At 37.6% G+C, this 17,795-nt stretch overlaps 1 protein-coding gene and 1 long non-coding RNA gene across 3 annotated transcripts in view; one reads left to right on the top strand and one right to left on the bottom strand.

Moving 5' to 3' along the window:
• LOC148945493 (uncharacterized) overlaps positions 1-17,795 on the top strand; it is a 175,803-nt gene that overhangs the window by 88,054 nt on the left and 69,954 nt on the right. The window lies entirely within an intron of this gene.
• The window catches only part of LOC148945494 (pancreatic triacylglycerol lipase-like), a 97,665-nt gene that overhangs the window by 57,641 nt on the left and 22,229 nt on the right, over positions 1-17,795 (bottom strand). For both annotated transcript variants that reach the window (XM_089099622.1, XM_089099621.1), the window contains exon 2: positions 9,223-9,362. In XM_089099622.1, coding sequence (XP_088955748.1) covers positions 9,223-9,362 — 140 coding nt within the window. The remainder of the gene's footprint in view (positions 1-9,222; positions 9,363-17,795) is intronic.

Raw genomic sequence — 17,795 nt, 5'->3', positions numbered from 1 at the left:
TGAGGACTTGATGTTTTCAATTGTATTGAATCGAACTCGTGGCTGATTATTGATGATATGGCTGAATCCATTGAACAGTTCTCACAGGAAATGCTACAACTGTTCACCGTTCGCTCCCATCATGAACACATTTCCGTTATTCTGGTTCTACACAATCTGTTTCATCAGAGCAAATGTATGCAAACCCTTGTTTTGAATTGTACTATCTATATTATCTATCGAGTCGTGGGTGATTATAGCTCGCTCCTAACTCTCAATAATCAGATATAACCCGGCGCCCCATAATTTATGTTGTAAGCGTACACACAGGCAACAAGCAACCCCAACGGTTACATTTTTCTGGATCTTAATCAGAGCACGCCCGAGGATCTACGTGTAGTCACCGACATTTTCAACAATGAAATTACAGTATATCTACCGGTGAACAGTAGAAAAGGCTATTAGTCACCATTATGACACTGAAGAAACTACAAGAACAACAACATCTGTTTTCCGTTTTAAGCACTTCAAAACCACTGCTTAGGAAGGCTATACTCAAACATAGGGTTGACAATGATTTCATTAATCTTATATCTGAACTTTGTTTAAATTTAACGGAGGGCAATGTTCAACTGCCAGAAGTTTTTAGACAACAGACAAAGCAACATCGTTCCACGGTACGCGCCTTGGATTTTAAAAAAAAGGTAAAAAAATTTAAATGAACACGGCTCCTTCAGGCGGGAGGTAGCTTTTTCACAATTTTACTACAGATAATTGCAGGACTTGTAAACAGTTTTCTATAGTGAGAATGGCAAATCCCTATAAATTGACACCTTTTGAACTTGTCCTCTCGCCCATCGAACATTTTGAGGACAATCTAAGCATATTCATTAACGATGAGAATATTGCCGATGACAAAAAACTGCTTTTACTTCAAGATACATTGCGACGTGTTGACAAACATAAACCATATCGGGAGAGACCCGTCACAGATCCCCCTAAACAGGAAAAATCTCAAGATTCTGCACAATCAAAGGAGAAGGACTTGAATTCAATTGTATTGAAAATTGGAAACCTATTGCCACTGACCTATCGAGAACAGAGTAAAAGAGTATTATCATATCTCATGTTGGAAACTGGCGATCAAGTTCAAGTCGAGAGCACAGGGACACGAATTATAATTCAGGGAAAAAGTTATAATCAAGTTGATTTAATTTGTGATATGGTGACAAATCGTAAAGGACTCTTATCCTTTGATGATAATCTATACACCTTTCTGTGTGTATCAAACTTTCCCAAAAGTCTTATTAGCAATAAGCAAATTCTAAAGAAACTAAGAGAATATAGTCCTCCAACAACACCATTTAAAAAAGAAGAAGATTCAATATTTGAAGATACTAGCAGCGTCACTGATTTTACAACACCTGTGGCTGCTAGTCAAAAGCGAAGACGAATTGATTCGCCCACCAGTGTGCAAAAGGGGAGTGGACATTATGCTACGTGTCTACTTACATTATTTATGAAGTTCTGAAAGGTGTCTATGAAAATATTAGTGAGGTAGTAAGTCTAAGGTCCCCGAAACTGCTTTCCAAAGCTGTCACTGGCACCACCACATTGACAAAGGCACAAGAATATCTAGAAAATGAGTCGAGTTACACACTGCATCGAAATCACGGGCTTCGCAGTAAACAATATAGACAAACTAAAGCCTTTTTCTCTCTGCATATAAAGCAAACGGATCTTCTAACCTTAGACTCAGTTCAACGACGTCACAATGCGCCCTGCAAAAATATTCTGGTGGCAGTCAGTATCTTTGGTCGCTATGCCTATGCCATTCCACTACGATCAAAGAGAGGTGTTGAAGGTGCTCGGGCCATTGAAAGTATTCTTGGACAGGATTCATATAGAAAAATTCAATCGGATCGTGGTAGTGAATTTGTTAATCCCCATGTGGAAAAGGTTCTTTTGAAATATAATACAACACTATATCATAGGCATAGTCCAATAAAGGCTGCATTGGCTGAACGATTAATAAGAACGATTCGTCTATTAATTTCAATATATTGCACATTGAAAAATACACCGGCTTTTATCCATGATTTTGATAAAATCATGAAGATATACAACCATCGACCCCATCGATCTCTGTCCAACTCTACACCAACGGATGTTCATTATAGTGAAAATACATTTGATGCTTTTCTAAAGCAATACTCCAAGGGTGAAAAAGAGAAAAAGAAGAAGAAATTCAATGTTGGTGATACTGTTCGAATTAATAGAACCACCAATATTTTTGAAAAAGGGAATTATTTATGGAGCACCGAACTTTTTAAAGTGTCCAAAATCCTAGACACCATACCCATAACTTATCGACTGCGAGACACCAAAGATGATGAGATTCTCGGCGGTTTTTATGAATATGAACTGCAAAAATTTAGAAACACTAGTGAAATTTATAAAATTGAAAAGATATTAAAGAGTCGTACACGCCATGGTAAGAAACAGTTGCTTGTTCGCTGGCTAGGATACAACTCAGATTTTGATTCTTGGGTCAGTGCTGAAGACATTAACAATGCCCAATGATTTCTATGTGACTTTCATGTCCAATGTTTCTGATCCTCTCTACGATGATCTGAATAGAACAAGTGATTTTTGGACGAAACTCTCCCCCACCATCAAATTCGACGACAATAGAAAGTATGAAGTGGCTCTTGTCGACTGTATTCTCAAAAATACCTATGACATCCTGAGAAAGGATCGTAAATATGATATAAAAATTAGACCATATGATTGGCCGCCACCACTAGGTGATCAAGAACAAATTCAAAAAATCAATTGGTTGGATTATCCATATATTGAATTACCCTACGAGGAACTTACCTGTATGAATGATTTATGTCGTACTATCAGTAAAAGAATTTCCGCTCGTAAAAAAGGAGCTTTTCATTTCAACTATTCAAAGGAGGAGGGCAAGATCTACATTAGTTCACCTATTGCCAGTGAAAAGGTTATTCTCAATGATAATCTAAAGGATGTTCTTGGCTTTAAGCTCAATATAATCAATAGTAAAAGTGCCGGAAACACTAATTTCATTGTTACTGACTACCCACCTGCCTTCTCCACGTACACTTGTATATTTCTCTACGCTTCATTTGTGGAAACATCTCGGGTTGGTAATTCAAATGTCCCCCTCCTACGAGTTCTTGAACGAAAAACCAATCAAGAACATATTCATCACTACAATATAAAGCATCGTCAGTATATCCCCGTAAACACTTCCTATTTGGAACTCTGTTAGTTAACACTAAGAACTGAATTGGGTGATCCAATAGCAATTTCAAAAGGTTTGGCTGTGATTACATGCCATTTTCGACCCATCGTTCAACAACAAGATGTCTAATAAAAAAGTGGTATTCACTTGTCCTGATATTGATTGCTATGTTAATACTCTTGGCCCGAGACAACAGGGCAAAGGAATGGACTATTACAAGGGTCGCTCGTCAATGTCTGGCTACGGTATTGGCAGTTGGTTTGCTAAGCTGTTTCACTCTTCACTACCACTGGCTAGAAAATATCTTGTACCGGCTGCGACAGATTTTGCATCCTCTACACTATACGATTGGGGCTCTGGCAAGGATTTAAAAAAAAAAGGTTCGGAAAATCTTAGTTCCAGTGCGCGAACCCTTGGCAAGAAATTAAAACAGATTGGTAAAGGTTTAAAAAGGTCAAGAAACAACGCATCACTCATCAGTCTCTACTCAGGACGGAAACGTAAGACATCCCTTTTGTCAAAGAAAAGAAGGAAAAAGCCGACATGTAGTGTAACCAGAAGCCTCAGGAAGAAAATTTCTCGATCAAAACTAGATCTCTTCTCCTAAACTGTCCTACCTACCACATAAGGATTCTCAACCTTCCATAATCGCATCACTGAATCTATTCAATACCGAAATTTTTGATGTGAATGTCAAGCATGGATACTATGAACAATTTTATCCACAACAACCCCTCTCCGACAATATCCACTTTCAAATTTATTCTAATGAAGACTACTTTATGGACATGTCTTCAACATTTATAGATTTACAAATGAATGTCCGGAAATCCGATAATACAATGCCTATTCGAGCCGATGGGATATCCTATGAAAATTGTATATTACATAATTTATTTCGTCAAATTAGTGTCTACATCAATGGCACACTGGTGAGCACAAGCAACAATCTCTCAAATTATGCAAGCTATATGCAATTCAAGCTGATGACACCCAAGTCCTACAAGGAATTGAGAGGCACCTCCAATGGATATGAATATATTACTAATACTGATAGTACAGATGCACTTAAAAATGCTACAACTACTGAATTACATCTAGTTGGAAAGTATATAATGAAATATTTAATATACCCCGATGGCTGCCGCCCAATGTTAAAGTGGATATAAAATTGACGCTTGCCCCATCCAATTTCATATTGAGAAAAGAACTTGCTGGTAATCCCGATGTAAGTCTCTCCCTCACCTCAGCAATACTACATGTGCGCAAACAGCAGGTCATGAGTTCTGTTGCTTTGGCCGTGGAAACACTGAGAGCCAATGGCAACAATATTAAACTACTTGTTCCTCATACAATCACCAATCAACGTCATATTGCAATGGGCTCACGCACCTTCACCGATTCATCCTTTATCAATGGCGAAATCCCTTCGAAATTGGCGTTGGCATTTGTAAAAAGCGCCAGTGCAATAGGATCATGGACTGAATGTCCACATAAATTCGAGATGTTTGGACTTTCTTCTCTTGTGTGCAAAGTAAACGGCATCCCCCTCTACAATCTATCTTTTGATAGATCCTATAGAACATTGTACGAGTTGACCATGCAAACCCTAGATCATGATTCGCAACTATTCGAAAATGGTATAACCGAAGATATGTTTGCTAAAACACATGGTATCATTGTACTGGATTTGTCGGGTACACAGGATATGAGTATAGTACGTACGGGGAGTGTGCGTTTAGAGTGTACATTTACCGAGCCATTGGCTGAGAGTATTGCACTAATCTCACTAAACCAATATGAAACCTATTGGGAAATCACTCCCGAAGGCAGTGTTCTACTAGACTTGGCGCCTTGAACACCAGTCAAATAATCAGTCTATTTAATATGGACCCCTACAAGTCCCAGTACAAATCCTATTGTCTACCCTCGGACTTTCTTGGAAAAATTCAAAGTGTCAACAATACCTTGATTATTGTTAATAGCAGTCCGTCGACTGTGCCGACGGGTCATTGGCTGTGCATCTTTCAAACAATGAAGAAGATTGAATTTTTTGATCCTCTTGGTCTACCCTATACATTATACACACCCCACATCAGCAACTACATTGAGAGCAGTGGGAAAACTATTATTCAAAATCGAAAGAAGGTGCAGGATCTAACGACTAGCAGCTGCGGTGTCCAATCACTAAAATATTGCGTGCTCCAATATAGGGGCTATACTTACAAGAAATCTCTACACATTTATAGTGACAATACTCGTCTGAATTACTTCCTAGTGGGCAATATCCTCTAATAGTTCGCCCGTCTTGAGTTTAGTGCCCTAAGAGTAAAGTGCTTAAAAAATGTTTGTGAATTTGTTTATTAATAAAATGTATATATATACAACAATGTCTTTAAATCTTCACTTTAGATTTCTTCATCTTCAATGCATAGGCAACTGTCGTGAACCACTAATGCTGGTAAATCATTTGGATTCACTGTATACTGATCTTGATTGACGGCAAAGTCAGGGTCACATTTTCTACAGTACAATGTAACTTCACTCTTGTCATATCTCTTTGTATAGTCAATTTTACTATTTGCATTCATATTATGAAATTCAAGAGTTTCAATCTGTCTATTTGAAGCAATATCACATACAGTGTTTTCAAGTGGTGAATCACATTCGGTAACTGCCAAATAAAAATCACTTGGCTTATAGTCATAATAGGCAGTGTCGTCACAGCGATGACGTAGAAACCAGATTGTCTTGTTACCCCAACAGTTGAATCGTAGACCAGATTCCTCTTCCCAGAATAATTTAAATCCGCGACGATACCAATCTCGTAGAAATAAACTAAAATCACGTTTGGGATTCTTTCCAATCATAGCGGGGTAAGTATTCTCCCTCTGATCACATTTATCATAGTGACAATTGGAACATAGGTGCCCTCTACGGTGAGAGTCACACACCTCCTCAAGACATGAATTGTATCCTCTAATTTGTACTGCATAGCCTCTATGTAATTTACAAGGATTACATAATTTACACTTTTCACTATAGGCATCAATAATTGTACAATTCTCACATTGATTCCAACTGCCAAGAGTGTACATGCACAATGGACATATATAGAACATTTTTCGGTTTCCAATGTCAACTCACTCACAGCTAAAACAAAACTGGTCCTCTTCGTTCGATAAATTCAACTAGAGGGAACTGTGGGAGAGAGGAGTAACTCTGTAACGTTACCTCTTTCGAATGATGGGGGGAGCCATCTACATTGAATCCATTGGCAATGTTTTCAAAAGTATATCCACAATATGATTCTGCCTTGTTCCAATTAATATATCAATAAATTGAGTATAAGCATTTGAATCACATTTTAAGAGTTTCATACAATAGTCCAATGGGGGAGAATCACTCCTCATTATATTTTCAAGTGTTCCCCGACAAGAGAATATCCTGCGTTTAAGAGATAACTCGAGAAAAACATCATCCAAAATCAAATGTTTTTCCATAAAAACTAGATTTGATCTAATTCTCTTTTTCTCAAATTTATTCATTTCTCAATCCTTTCACTCTGACTGCTGACTCTAGACTGAGCCTGATTCGTTAGCCCTAACCAGAAAAGAAAGGGAAGATTTTCAATTTCGAAACAATTTTATCGAATAGTTACAACATCAACATCAATAATACAGAGCATGTACAATTAAAGATACTGTTTATTGTCTTCAATATGTTTCACCAATGCACTTAAAGCACATTGAAGTCTATTCACATGTGCTATATCAACTTTTGTGGCGAAACATAATTGATCCTCCATTTTAAATTTGCTCAAGGATATCACATATCTTGCATATACTGCATCCCATTCCAGACAAAGCCGCGATCCTTTCGTGATTTCCACTGCAATGTTTGGTGCTCTTGTACTATTACCATCAACTCCACTATCAACTTCTAATAGGGTAAACATTCCACTCATCGCCATCACGAATATATATCCAAATGAGTAAAGTCAAAACTGTTCTTCTTCTCACTCCTTTGAATTCTAATCACAGACTGATAAAACTATAGCAAAAAACCCGTTCATTATATTCCCACCGTCGCTAATATGTAACAAGCCCTCTGATTGGCTGAGAAGGAGGATGTTTCCGACTCACTGATTGGCTGAGAAGGAAATACGTGATCTAACTGTTTCCGGGGTCCTCATAACATTTGGCTCGAGAGCAACAATAACAAATACTATATCTGGATCATAATATTCACGATCGATTACGCAATCAAGTTCTCGGGAATTCACTTCCCCCTCGAGTCCTAGATCAATAACATTGGCTCCGTTAGAATTCAATGCGCATATGCAACATTCGTTCCAGAGTTATTACACATAGAAACATCAAATAAATCGACCTTGGAAAAAGAGGTCATTGACCGATTACGCAATCTTTCTCCCTAGGAATTCGATGCCCTTATGTGGTTTGCTGTCAGTATTCTATGCCCATATTTGGTGTGCTGTTCGGAGTATAAGATAGCTTTCTACTATCTCGGGACCCAAATTAATGTAAAGGAGGCTCTAGACGGTTAATAATTCTGGTCAAAACTCTCTGTCAATCAATTGATGTGCGCTTTATCAACCTTCAATCGACCCTTCAATCAACCTTTCAATCTTGACCAAAACTAACCTAACACACAACTTCTGATCAAAATGATTGAGTCATCCAAACTTTATATCAATCATCGTCAACACTTGACTCAAGCGTCAAACAGGTTCCAAGACGGTCAATCATGCTTGAGTCAATCGATTGACGGAAGCTTTTGATCAAAATGATTGACCGTCTAGGGCCTCCTTAAGACTAGGATAGCAGCGTACTACTTCCAGTACCGTAGGAAGTTTAGTGATTATAATATATGCCATTTTACAATCGCCTTGGGTATTATGTAGAGCACCAATGGGAATGTCTTACGTAAATAAATGTTTACTCCTTACGACTTTTCATTTTGGTTCTCAGGGGGGTGAGGGGAGGCAGCATATCAAAGAAGATTTCCTTAAAGTTTTCCTTCGTCTAAACGATTGACTTCTGCTATCTTAACGTTACGATTTTAGCTAGTAATAGTCCCCTGACACGCGATAATCTTCAATTGTAATATCATGTTACCTATACTACGTCACTAATTTTTCAGAATATCAAAATTAGCACTTGACATACCAAGTTTTGTTAACTTTTCGAATTTCCAAGGGTATCGAAATTAGAAAGCTGCTGTCCCAACTTTACATTCAGAGTCCTGATCAAGGTACCGAAGAACTAAGTTTAGTTTTTCCGTAGTATTTGAGGCGGCCTAAAAACAACTTACACACAATAAACAAATAAGATGCCTGAGCCCTGCTATAGTCAAACTTATGAATAGAAACATAATTACACACAACTAAAGGGTACTAGTTTACAATCACTCCTCCTCAGACAGAAAAACAATAAAATTCTGAACCAAATATTAAAAATTCTAAAATACTTACTTATATTATTCCTGAAAGTGTCTTACGTTTACTTTACCCCCTCCTCCTAATATGTAAATATATTAGTGAGTGTAAACTACTACCAACTAAAATAGCAACAATGTACCCCGTGCATAATTTGGTAGGTTAAGCTATGCTCAATTTCCAGTCATAATTGGCCAATCAGAGTGACGATGCAAGGTATGGTTTTTAAAATTGGAAAAGATGGAGGCTTGCAAAAGAAACTTCCCGTCAATGTGATCAATCTCTGCGAAAGATTAGAAGGCATAGTATTATAATAAATAGTATTTGGTAACAAGTTTGGGTTGATATAGAATCTGCAAAGCATTTTATAGCCATTTCAATCTCCCATTTCTGTGACGCAAGTGTGACATTAAAGTCCTCGAAAAAAAAATGGACCATTCACAAACTCTTTTTTTTCAATCAACCTATGTGGCAAAGTTTAGCTCGGGCATAAAGAAACGGAAAAATAACATACCATCTTTCATTCCGACCATCCATTCAGATTGTCCATTTGAAACCCAGCCATGGATAATAACTTTTGTTTGTTTTCCTTTGATATAATTGGAGTCTAGAAGTGAGGTAGCAGTGATATTTTGAAGTTCAGTTGGGTTCTCCCTAAATGAAGTAACTAATTAATTTGCTTTAAACCCAGTTAACTATACAACACATTCTAAAATACGACAAATACCATATTACAAGAAATTATCAGTCAACCCTCGAGGGGGGATTGTCAACAACATTTCGAAGGATACGTTTTGAGTTTTTTTTTTTGTTTATTGACCGCTTCTCCGTATCAGACATGGACCAAACCGGTCCATCTCAAATAACCGGTCTCCTCAAAACAAATAACGGTCTGCTCAAATAACCGGTCAAATATAATTGGATGAACCGGTTTTGGATGACCCGGTTTGGCCCATATATTTAATATATTATGTAGATATGGAACTCCATTTCAAATAGCATTTGGGTGGCTGAGCACCTTGGGCTATTTAAAAGTAATTTAAAAAGATATTTACTAGGAAAAGGTTTGTAGTTTTAATTATTTATTGTTATTATTATTATTATTGTTCCTGTTATTATGGTAGAAAGTTTGATGAAAGATTGGCTATAGGTTATATTTTGGTTACGTAATTTGTTTATTTAATCTAATTTTTTGTTAATTTGATTAATTATTTGTGTAAAACAATGTAAATAGCCACACCGTCACAAGGGATTTTTTGCATGTATTTGAGGTGGTTATTAGTAAATTATTTGTAATATTTTTGTTTGTAAATAAATATTGAATTGAATTGATAAAGGGGGAGGCCCAGGAGAATTTAAACAGGCCTGAATGTCAAATGGACGTGTACTTTTTATGTGTTTGTAAGCCCATGCCGGGCTGGAAAAACGTAGCAAATACTAGCGAGTTCAACTGCTGGGAGCAACCAAACCAAAATTTCCATGGTAAATTCCAACTTGAGGGCTGCCAATTTTAGGGAACTAACACGTAGGCCCGGAATACCTTAATCGACCACAAATAGTCTAGAGTCTTGCAAAAAACCTCCGTAGGTGATACCATGATACTAAAGTTTTTATCCAGTAAAAACCTTTTCTCCCTCAGTCTTCACAAAGAAGTAATAACGACATACTTTTAAAGAAAATATTAAGAACATGAAAAATAAACTAAAATGAAATGAAAAATATTTCAAAATAAAAATAATTAAAAAAAAATAATATTAAGAAAAGAAAATACATTTTGCCATTTACGGTTGTTAGTTTATCTCCAGATCAGATTAATCATATGTTATGATTGTTTTTTATAACCCTTGTGAAAAAAGGCTATCTATTTTCTGGGTTTAGTAAAATTTCAACACTTAACTAACTCTGTATGTGTTGGTTCTTTTTCTTCTCCCTTTTTTTATCGTTTTATAGCCAAATTTTGTGCCTTCTCTTAGCCACGCAGGCTCATTGGAGCTCAATGGCTAACTATTTTTACACATTTATTCCTTGTGCTTAATCAATTCCTCTCTCTCGCTCTCTTTTTTTCTCTCTTTATCTATCTTTCTCTTTCTCTCTCTTTGAGAAACTGTAGGTGGGGCAAAATATTGTGATGAAGTTCGTTCAAAAAGAAGAAACTCTGTTTTCGTCAGACTGACACTTGGCTTGTATCTTCCTAAAATTTAGCAGTTATATTAAAAAGTGTTACACAACATCAAAATCATAAGATTTCAGAAAGAAAAGGGATTAATAGCTGCAGTAAGCAATATCAGTAGGAACATATTATCCAAGGTTATATGGTTTGAGGGTATATGGTTTGATGGTTATATGGTTTGATGGTTATATTGTTTGCTGGTTATATGATTTGGTGTTGTTTCTTAGTTCTGTTTGTTAATGGTTATATGGTTTGATGGTTATATTGTTTGCGGGTTATATGATTAGATGTTGTTTCATAGTTCTGTTCTGTTTTTTGGTCAACTTGTTTGATGTTTCTAAGCCTAATGGATACAGACAGAAGTTTACATCATGTTCAGGTTATGTTGTTTGATGGTTATGAGTGTTGTTTCATGGTTCTGTCTGCTGATGGTTGGTTTGATGTTGTTTGTTGGATACATGATTTGATGTTGTTTCTTAGTTCTGTTTGTTGATGGTTATATGGTTTGATGGTTATATTGTTTGATGGTTATATGATTTTATGCTGTTTCATAGTTCTGTTTGTTGTTGGTGATATTGTTTGATGATTACATGATATGATGTTGTTTCTGTTCTGTTTGTTGGTCAACTTGTTTTTTGTTTCTATTACTCTAAAGCTAAGTTTATATCATTGTCAGATAAGAGTGTCTAACCGGTACAAGGTCATGTGTCTCTTTCTAGGCCAATCTGGGATTTGGAAACACTAACGGGACAAGATCGCAGCAGCGAATATAAGGACGGATTTTTGCTATAGGTGTTATTAGTGTGAGAATAGTAGTACCTGCCGGGTCTTTTGACTCTTAACTGCGGGGAATAGGTAGCGGGGCTCTACACTTCCCTCGTTTTCCTCGACGTAAAAGCTCCAAAGAATTTCTCCCGTGTACAGGGTTGCCAGCGACCATTTGCAGGTGTAGCTCGACCATGCCGATGTGACTTTTTGAAATTTTTGCCGTGCGACGTTGCCGGTGAATATTTTACGAGCGACTTCTTCCTTGGCCAAGATGACTACTCAAAAAAAATCTGTCTCGAATGCTGTACTGAGCTATGTGCTAAGATCAATGCTCAGTGGTGTACCGAAAGATGAGATAGCTAAGACGTGCACCGACTTCTTTGGGAAAGAATCGATCAGGGAGGCTAAAATCCTCATCTACTCTATTGTTCATCCAAACGTACGCCCCTCCATAAAACATATTGAAAGTGAAAACGTTCTCGGCATAATGAAAATCTTAAAAGAATGTGATCTGAAAAGTGTGGAGCTACCGACTTTTGTTATTGCCGAGCCCGAAGAAGTCCCCTCTTGCGGTAGCCAAATCAGCGCATTTGTTACCAGAAATATTAACGAGATGAATACGAAGTTAGATTCACTGATTGCCCGAAATAAGGACTCAACAACGCATAGCCTGCCAACACAAGCATCGACAAGTGCCACCTATGCTGTCATTCTTAAGAAGCCGGCAAACCCGCCACCTTCCGCTGCTGGGAGAAAAGCTTTTATTGACAATCTATGTAACAACGATTCAAGCATAACAGATCATGTTGGTGAGCTGAAGCAAACCCATACTGAATGGCGTATAAACCTGAAAGACAAACAAGCGGCCGAAAAACTGAGTGTTGCTATTCTAAACGGTGATAATGCGACTTTGGACCCCAAAATGAAAACTCCTACCTTTTCTGGTATAGCTAGACTTGTACCCACAGAAATTGATGCTGATGCTCTATTAGCCGTGGTCCCGAATTGTGTTAAAGCAGAGCAAAACCGAGCAACCAGGTCCTTCAATCTGCAGTTTTCCCTTAAAAGTGATCTGCAACATGCAATGCAGAACCCGCCCTTGATAGGATACGAAAGAATTCATATTGATGAGTTTATTAATGTCCCGCACCGGTGCTTCAACTGTCAAAACTACGGACACCTAGCGTCGAAATGTGAAAACTCTAAACGTTGCGCTAGATGCGGCGAAGAAGGGCATGCATCAGAAAAGGAGCATCCTTGCGAAAATCCTATTCGGTGCGCGCTTTGCAAATCCGATAAGCACCCCTGTTATAGCATCCGTTGTCCCGAAGTCCTAAAAGCAATGAAGAAACCGCAATGACAAGAGCCACCATTTCATCTCTTAAAGTAATATCTTGGAATATGAACGGAAATCTGCGTGATAAGGTGCCAATTATTAAACAATTTGCCAAGGATCATGACATAGTTTGCATACAAGAACACTTCTTAAGCAAGGATAGCTTGGATTGTATCAAGTTCTTTGACAAGCATCGGTTCTTTATTAGAGAAGCGAAATCAAGCGGTAGGGGAAGGCCATCTGGAGGCATCGCTACTGTAATTAAAGATCACATCTCCGCCAAACTTGTCGAGCAGCAAGCCAGTTATATCGCAGTGGACGTCTATGGTAATGTTCTAATCTGTGTTTACCCTCCTACTAATTACAAGAATGATCGATCAAAGAGAAAATTCAACCTATCCTGTGAGAAACTTGCTAAATGTGTGTCGAGAATAAAGCAGTCGGGTCATGACTATTTAATTATCGGCGACTTCAATTGCAACCTTACTGACACTGACAGTCCTAGAACACAAATAGCTTTAGGAGTCTTACCAGATGGCTTCAAGGTTGTGGATAAAGATAAAAACTTCAGTTATTGTCATAACAGTGGCTCTGTATCGAATCTCGACCATGTTGTTACATCATTCAATGTCCAGGACGAATCTGTGTCGGTACTAATGAGTGGTACACTTAGCGATCACTTCCCTATATCCTTGAGATTCGCTTGCCCGTTCTCTGAAGCAAAAAAAAGCGCAGCTCCAAAGCTCAAAGATGTGAAAGATTGGAACCTCGATGATGCTGCGATCCAACAGTATCAACAAGTGTGTAATAGCATTCTTGAAAAGATCCAAGTCCCTTTCCCGCTACTGATGTCCAACATTGACATCCCGGCCGAAGAGCAGAAACTTCTGTTGAACATTTACTCTGCCTCAATATGTCATGCCCTTCGGTGTGCCGAATCAGCAGCCGTACCCTCTCGTAAAGTTCAAGTAAACACTGAAATTAGAGGATGGTCTGCTAACCTAAATTTAAAAGAAACATGCCAGACTGAAAAGTTCTGGTTTCGCCTTTGGTGTGATAATATTAAGCCAAGATTTGGGCGAGTCTGGAAAGTGAAGGATCATGCTAAACGTGCCTTTGTAAAAGCGTTGTTTGAGCCCCGTAGAGACATAATTGATGAATACAGCAAGTCCGATCCCAAACTCCTTTGGCGGAATTTAGTGAAGCCCAAAGAATTGACCTCTGAGGTCCCCCTTCTAATAAAAGAGGCCTGGAATACTTACTTCACCGATCAGTTCAAAAGTCCTGACCAAGTGCTACGGAATTCTTGCCGGAGTGAGCTAGATGAAATGCTAAAACTGCCGAATGAGAACATGGTAGTTAATAGAAGTGTAATACGTGAATGCCTGAAAAAGCTAAAAAAGAAATTTTCGAGAGGCTTCGATAAAATTTGTGGCTAGCATTTACTCTACGGTAGTGAACAACTTTTTGAACATGTATCATTATTATTCCAAATTATCGTTACCAGAGGTATCGTCCTGGCTACCTTTTGCATTGGTGTAATAACACCCATTCTCAAACCAGGGAAGCCTAACTCCCAGGAGTCTTCATATAGGCCCATTACTGTGTCGACTACACTATGTAAACTATTTGAGCTTCTTATTCGTGACGAAATTAGAAGCAAGTACTCGGTTCCCCCACATCAGTTTGGGTTCCAGCGATCGCTTGGTTGTGATCATGCCCTTTAGTCGCTGGTGTGTATACTGACTGACGCTGAGAATGACAACGATTCTTTAGTTTTAGCAGCCCATGATCTTGCCCGTGCTTTCGATTCGTCTATCCACGAACATATTTTACTCTCTGCAGCAGAGAGAGGCGTAGAAAATTCGGTCATCAAACCACTTGATTCAATGTATAGTAATCTTCGTGTTAGGATAAAGTGTCCTGGTTTGGATTGTGATATGCTTTTAGAACTTGATATACCAGTGGAAAAGGGTATTAGGCAAGGGGCAGTAAATTCACCAGATTTATTCAATAATTCCGTAATCGAAGTGCAACATGAAGCACCAACAACGTGTATTTTATGTGGGATTGATGTGTCGCTCATAGGTTATGCCGACGACATTTTAAACATTAGTAGAACCCTGAATGGAATAAAGAGTTGCTTTAGTGCATTAAAGGTAGAATATACTCGTGTCGGCCATACATTTAATCCATCAAAAACTGAATTGTTATTTTTGACTTATAAAGTGTCGACTGAGGACATATGCGTTATGCTGGATGATACGGAAATCAAACCTGTTCCATCGCTTACTTACCTTGGAGTCCCAATCGGTACATCACTCAAGGCCACACGCGTACTTATTATCGCTGATACACTTATAAAAGTTTGTTCTGCATATGGAAAGCTTGTCCCGAGCAAGGCGAGATTTAGTCGTGATATTTTAGCCCGACTGTATAATGCATTTGCTTTACCGAGTTTTCTCTACATCTCTCCGTTTTGGAGTTGCTTCACACAGACAGAGAAGAAAAAGTTGCGCACGATTTATTTTAAATATGCTAAGTATCTGCTTGGACTACCACCATGGTCCAAAAACCGGTATTTGATCAGTAGATTTGGATTGATAGACCCTGCCTTGGCAGTTCCTGTCAGAGTAGTGAGTTTTCATAAAAAGTTCATGACTCTAGGTCATCCTTGGGTAACTCTTCAGGGACAGACTTGAGTTGAATGTGTTATTTGAATGTCGATGTTGAGGGCCCATTTCATTGTATATATTCGTGTTAAACCGTACTTGTTGTTTGTCTTTTTTTTTCTTTTTTCACTTTTTTCCACTTTTTTATACTTTGCCGCCCATTGTATTTCTTACAGTTTTGGCAGGTAATAAATGTATATTATATATTATATTATTATATTATATTGGAGTTGGTAGCAATGATACAAGAGCACCAAACATTCCGGTGGAATTCACAAGAGGATCACAGCTTTGTCTTGAATCGGATGAAGTATATGCAAGATATGTGTTATCTTTGAGCAAATTTAAAATGGAGGATCAATTATACTTCGCTGCAAAAGTTCATATAGCACATGTGAATAGACTTCAAAGTGCTTTAAATGCAACGGTGAAGCATATAGAGGACAATGAGTTATATCGCTAATTGTACATGTGTATTATATATTATTGTTGTAATTATACACGCTCAATGAAATTGTTTCGAAATCAAAAATGTCACCCTTTTCTTTATTTTAGATTATCTAATATTCTTGAAGTAGAACGAATCATGGTTAGTCTAGAGTCAGCAGTGAGAGTGATAGGATTGAAAAAATGAATAAATTTGAGAAAGAGAGAATTAGGTCGAATCTTGTGATTATGGAAAAACATTTGATTTTGGATGACGATTTTCTCGAGTTATCCCTTCAATGGAAGATATTTTCTCAGGGAACACTTCCCAATATAATGAGAACTGATTCTACCCCATTGGACTATTGTATGAAGCTTTTAAGACGTGATTCAAATGCTTTTACTCAATTTATTGATATATGATTGAAACAAATTTATTGATAATTTATGATAAATTTATGATAAAATTTATTGATAATTGAAACAAAGCCGAATAACATCGTAGATATACTTTTGAAAACATTGCCATAGATTCTATGTAGATGGCTCACCCTTCGAAAGAGGTTATGTAACGTCACAGAGTTACTCCTCTCACATCCCCTTCTGAATTTATCGAATGAGGATCAGTTTCTTTTTAGCTGTGAGAGAGTTGACAACGGAAACCAAAAAAATGTACTTTACATGCCCATTATGTATGTACACTTTTGGCAGCTGGTCATCATATGAGAATTGTACAATAATTAATGACTATAATGAAAAGTGCAAATTATGCAATACCTGTAAAGTACATAGAGAATATGCTGTACAAATTAAAGGCTGTAATTCATGTCTTGAAGACATTTGTGACTCTCACCCTAGAGGACATCTATGCTCCAATGGCCACTGTGACAAATGTGATCAGTGGGAGAATACTTATCCCGGTATGATTGGAAAGAACCCAAAACGTGATTTTAGTTTATTTCTACGAGATTGATATCGTCGTGAATTTAAATTATTTTGGAAGGAAGAATCAGGTCTACTATTCAATTGTTGGGGTAACAAGACAATTTGGTTTCTACCTCCTCGCTGTGACGACACTGCCTATTATGACTATAAACCTAGTGATTTTTATTTGGCAGATATCGAATGTGATTCACTATTTGAAAACACTGTATGTGATATTGCTTCAAATAGACAGATTGAAACACGTGAATTTCACAATATGAATGCAAATAGTATAATTGAATATACAAAGAGATACGACAAGAGTGAAGCTACATAACGCTGTAGAAATTGTGATCCAGACTTTGGACTCACTAGAGATCAAAATGAAAAGGCTTTAAACGAACTACCAGCATCAATGGTTCACAGCAGTAGTTCTCGCGAATGCACTGAAAAAGAAATTGAACGTGATAAATCAAGAAATTGCTGTACACATTTTTTCTTTGTTAACAAACAAATTCACATAAATTTTTAAGCACTTTACTCATAGGGCACTAAAATCAATATTATATAGGTCTGAGAGGATATTTCCACCATAAAGTCGTTCAAACATGGATTGTCTGCATAAATGTTGAGAAACTGCATCTATGTATAGCCGCGAAATCTGAACACAAAATATAGTAGTGCATGGAAACCACAGCTTTTAGTCGTCAGATCCTGCACTCTCTTCATATTTTAAATAATAGTTTTCCCACTGCTCACAATATAGTTGCTGATGTGTGGAGTGTAGAATG

This window comes from Artemia sp. Qi Xiang Cuo, chromosome 13 (assembly GCF_049724085.1).
Source record: "Artemia sp. Qi Xiang Cuo chromosome 13, ASM4972408v1, whole genome shotgun sequence".
NCBI lineage: Eukaryota > Metazoa > Arthropoda > Branchiopoda > Anostraca > Artemiidae > Artemia > Artemia sp. Qi Xiang Cuo.
The sequence above is the reverse complement of the archived record's forward strand: the minus strand, read 5'-3'. Positions and strand labels throughout refer to the sequence as shown.